Genomic DNA, 3,535 nt, shown 5'->3' with positions numbered 1-3,535 from the left:
TCTACTTACCGATCCATTCTTTATAAATCGTCGTGCTCGCATGCCTAGTTTCTTTTCTTTCTTGTTTCTATTTTACATGCTTGCCTGAGTTGATAATTGATATTTCACCATGCTTGCTTTAAAGTTCTTTAGCTCTTGATTGCTTAAGTTGGGGTAGATCATATATATATATAGACCAACAATGCTCGAGTCCAGGACTACTCGAAGTAACTCCACCAATTTTATAAATGTCAACCTACAAGACACTAGCAACTATTGCGATCGATTTTCAATTATGTCATGATGGACGGTGTGTTGATTTTTTCCTGAAACCAAAAAGATTAGAAACTGAACAGATAATTGATTTGACAACACCATGGAAACCGGCCCGCACCAAAATTCAATTGAACGAAATTGTTTTATATATATATATTGGGAAGTAATTTTTTTTATTTTCTTCCATATTAGATCATAAATTTAGAAAAATAAGTTTTTGAATATTCACCTTAAAATTTAAACTTAAAAACCAAAAAAAAAAGAAAGATAAACTTTCTTAACTACAAATAATTAACCCTTCAAATCATTTTGAGTTTAATTCCATAATCGTATTTATTTACGAGGTTATATTTTTAACATGGAATTAATATATAACCAAACGCTTGTGAGGTGAGATTAACCCACTGATTTGGTTTTTAATTTTGATTGAGTTATTAAAAAATTAAATTAAAATTAATTTGATTTAACTATGATTTAACAAAAATACTTTAAAATAATATTATATTTTTTAAAATTAAATAATTAAATAATATTGATTTAGTTTAACCAATTAATCCAAATTAATTCACTTGGATGGTGTTTGGAAGTATGATAATAATTGTGGCTCAAAGTATTTTTCGCATTGAAATGTAAATATTTTTTTTATTTAAAAAAATTATTCTTAATATTAACACATCAACATCAAAATACATTAAAACAATTTAAAAACATAAAAAAATTTATTTTAAAAAAAATCAAATTATAAAAAAACACAATTAAATGGCGTTCCTTATTATCCCGGACCTGTGATGGGTTTGCTAGCACTGAGACCTGTTCACCAACTAGAGTACTTCAGTATATCGCATAAATTGGCAAGTATTTACTGCCCGAGGCTCTGAGCATTAAAGGGGCGTAAACGAGCAAACCCGCTCTGCAAAATGCAGTAGCGCATGTACTGTGACTCTACGACTACAATTAGTAGCAATAGATTTTCTTTTTGACGCTTAGCTAGATACTTCTACTCCCATTATTGAAGCAGTCCTCTTGTTATTATACACTCACAAACCCTAGCTAGACTTCTTGCTGTTGCATCTCAAGGAACCCTCCACTTCAGTCAGCCATCTCTTCTTTATATTAATCTTGTTCTATCCTTGTTGCTTGACAATGAACCTAGAAGAGAAAGCAAGCACAGAGGTTCCATCATCTGAGCATCTCTGCTATGTCCGTTGCAACTTCTGCAACACTGTTCTTGCGGTACCATTTCGCATCTATTCTTGTTCATCCTGATCATTTAATTAAATAATTTCCTAGATAGAGAGCAAAATGTGGCTCTACATTTTATTTTTTAATGTATCTATATATATATATATACACACATCAAGTTTTAGTTAAATTCTTGGATGATTGAATTATATGTATAGCTAGCCTGATAATTATATCTTGTGGTGCACCCACATCAAGTTTTCATGATTTCTTCCATTGTTCAATTGTTTAGGTCGGGATTCCATGCAAGAGGCTGCTGGACACTGTGACTGTCAAATGTGGTCATTGCAATAATCTCTCCTTTCTCAGCACCAGACCTCCCAACCAAGGGCAATGTCTTGATCAGTACCACCGACTGAGTCTACAGGTAGATTATATAACATTAATATTAATATTAAGATACAGGGATATATCCCATCACCATTCATAAGTTAAAACTCTTTTTGAATCAAGAAATAAAATATTTGTGATTAATCGGTAATCGCCTTCTGCTTTCTGATCGCTCTTGGACGATTCAGGTGGCACGGTTGTTATTCTACAGAATAGATACAGGGTCAATATCTGAACTGAAATAACTCAAGTAGCTAAACACAAGGCAGTCAATTCGTTTTCCTAGCTAACAAATGGCTGCTATTGACAAGATCACGTATATTTATCAACAATGATCAGGATAGACCAGTGCATCACAAATCTCTTCAGTACAACTTAACAACATGCCATGTTAAAATGCTTTATATATAATTGCGTGTGTACTGTGAAGGGAGTTTCTAGTAATGAAAAGTTCTTATTCAAGGAGAAGCAAGGGTTTTGCACTGATATCAGAAAGGGCGAATCCTCATCCTCCTCGACCTCTAGCGAACAACCGGTGCCCACAGCACCCTTCGTAGTAAAGCGTAGGAACCCCATCTTTGTTTTGATTTAAATAACTATTGATTTGGCTTACATTTGCTATTTTACCCCTTAAATTGATGTGGATTTCTTTCTTTTTAATATTTATTATTTTCTTTGCAGCGCCTGAGAAGAAACACCGACTTCCATCTGCTTACAATAGGTTTATGAAGTAAGAAGAAGATGTTTTTTGTTTTAATCACATGTTTCTGCAACTTTTGCAGTTTATATAATATTGCTAAATTACGTGTTATTTTACCTTTAGCTAGACTTCACTATTTTAACGATATGGAAACCTTCTTTTTATGTGTATAAATTAAGTATATACGAGAGAATTACCTAATTAATTTCATATCAATATTGGGAAAATACAGTGCTACGTACCCACAAGTCTTTTGGTTCATATGCCAACATTCCTGTATTTTTCAATACCTGCCTGTCATTATAAGTACTAGCAAAACAAGTGTTATGTATATTTCCATCCTAGGGAGGAGATAAAGCGCATCAAAGCAGCCGATCCTGAGATACCACACAGAGAAGCTTTTAGCACAGCAGCTAAAAATGTAAGATTCTTTATTGCTCAAGGTTTACATACACGCACACACACATTTTATTGATTTGGATCAGGCTTTGGTGGTTATAGTGGGCTAGGGCTAGGTACCTTCCAAAGTCGGGTGCTGGTTCTGGGAGCCCTAATATTTAATGCAGGTAATTAAAGAATATCCCTTCCGTTATCTTTCCATTCATAGCAAACTGTGTGTTTTTTTTTTAAGCTGCTCGATTAAGAGATTAGAATTGGTTTGGCTTATATATTGCAGGAATGCAGCGATAGGTGTGCGAAAGAAATTTGAGGCGTCCAAGAGGGCATCTAGAGAGAGCAGCTTGTTTTGGTTTAGCTTCACGTCTCCTACCTTCTACCAATTAATCTTGTCATTTTATTTTGTGTTGTTTGTTGGTATATTTTCATGGATGAACTTCTGCCTGAGGCTTTGATCTAGCTAGATGGTGTGATATTTAGTAGAATTAGCAATCTCATTAATTAAGTAGTCTCTGCGCCTAATTTGATCTAGTCTGTAACGGTCGTTTGATTTTCAAAAAGGCTGATAGTTTTAAATCAAGTAACCAAGCATTTGTTCGATCGAGCTATCAT

General features: G+C 33.8%; 1 protein-coding gene across 1 annotated transcript; it reads left to right on the top strand.

Moving 5' to 3' along the window:
* The first annotated feature begins 1,398 nt into the window (after positions 1-1,398).
* LOC133704907 (protein CRABS CLAW) lies at positions 1,399-3,088 on the top strand. The gene is made up of 6 exons (XM_062129965.1): positions 1,399-1,488; positions 1,730-1,864; positions 2,258-2,390; positions 2,509-2,557; positions 2,873-2,948; positions 3,029-3,088. Exons 1-6 carry the CDS (start codon positions 1,399-1,401, stop codon positions 3,086-3,088), a joined length of 543 nt encoding a protein of 180 aa, XP_061985949.1.
* The last annotated feature ends 447 nt before the right edge of the window (positions 3,089-3,535 follow it).

Source organism: Populus nigra, chromosome 10 (assembly GCF_951802175.1).
Source record: "Populus nigra chromosome 10, ddPopNigr1.1, whole genome shotgun sequence".
Lineage (NCBI taxonomy): Eukaryota > Viridiplantae > Streptophyta > Magnoliopsida > Malpighiales > Salicaceae > Populus > Populus nigra.
The sequence above is the reverse complement of the archived record's forward strand: the minus strand, read 5'-3'. Positions and strand labels throughout refer to the sequence as shown.

Bases quoted from the DNA above. Each gene is read 5' to 3' on its own strand.
- LOC133704907 (XM_062129965.1), top strand. From the start codon at position 1,399: ATGAACCTAGAAGAGAAAGCAAGCACAGAGGTTCCATCATCTGAGCAT. The intron at 1,865-2,257 runs GTAGATTATATA...TGTACTGTGAAG, and splicing joins ACCACCGACTGAGTCTACAG to GGAGTTTCTAGTAATGAAAA. The intron at 2,391-2,508 runs GTAGGAACCCCA...TTTTCTTTGCAG, and splicing joins AGCACCCTTCGTAGTAAAGC to CGCCTGAGAAGAAACACCGA.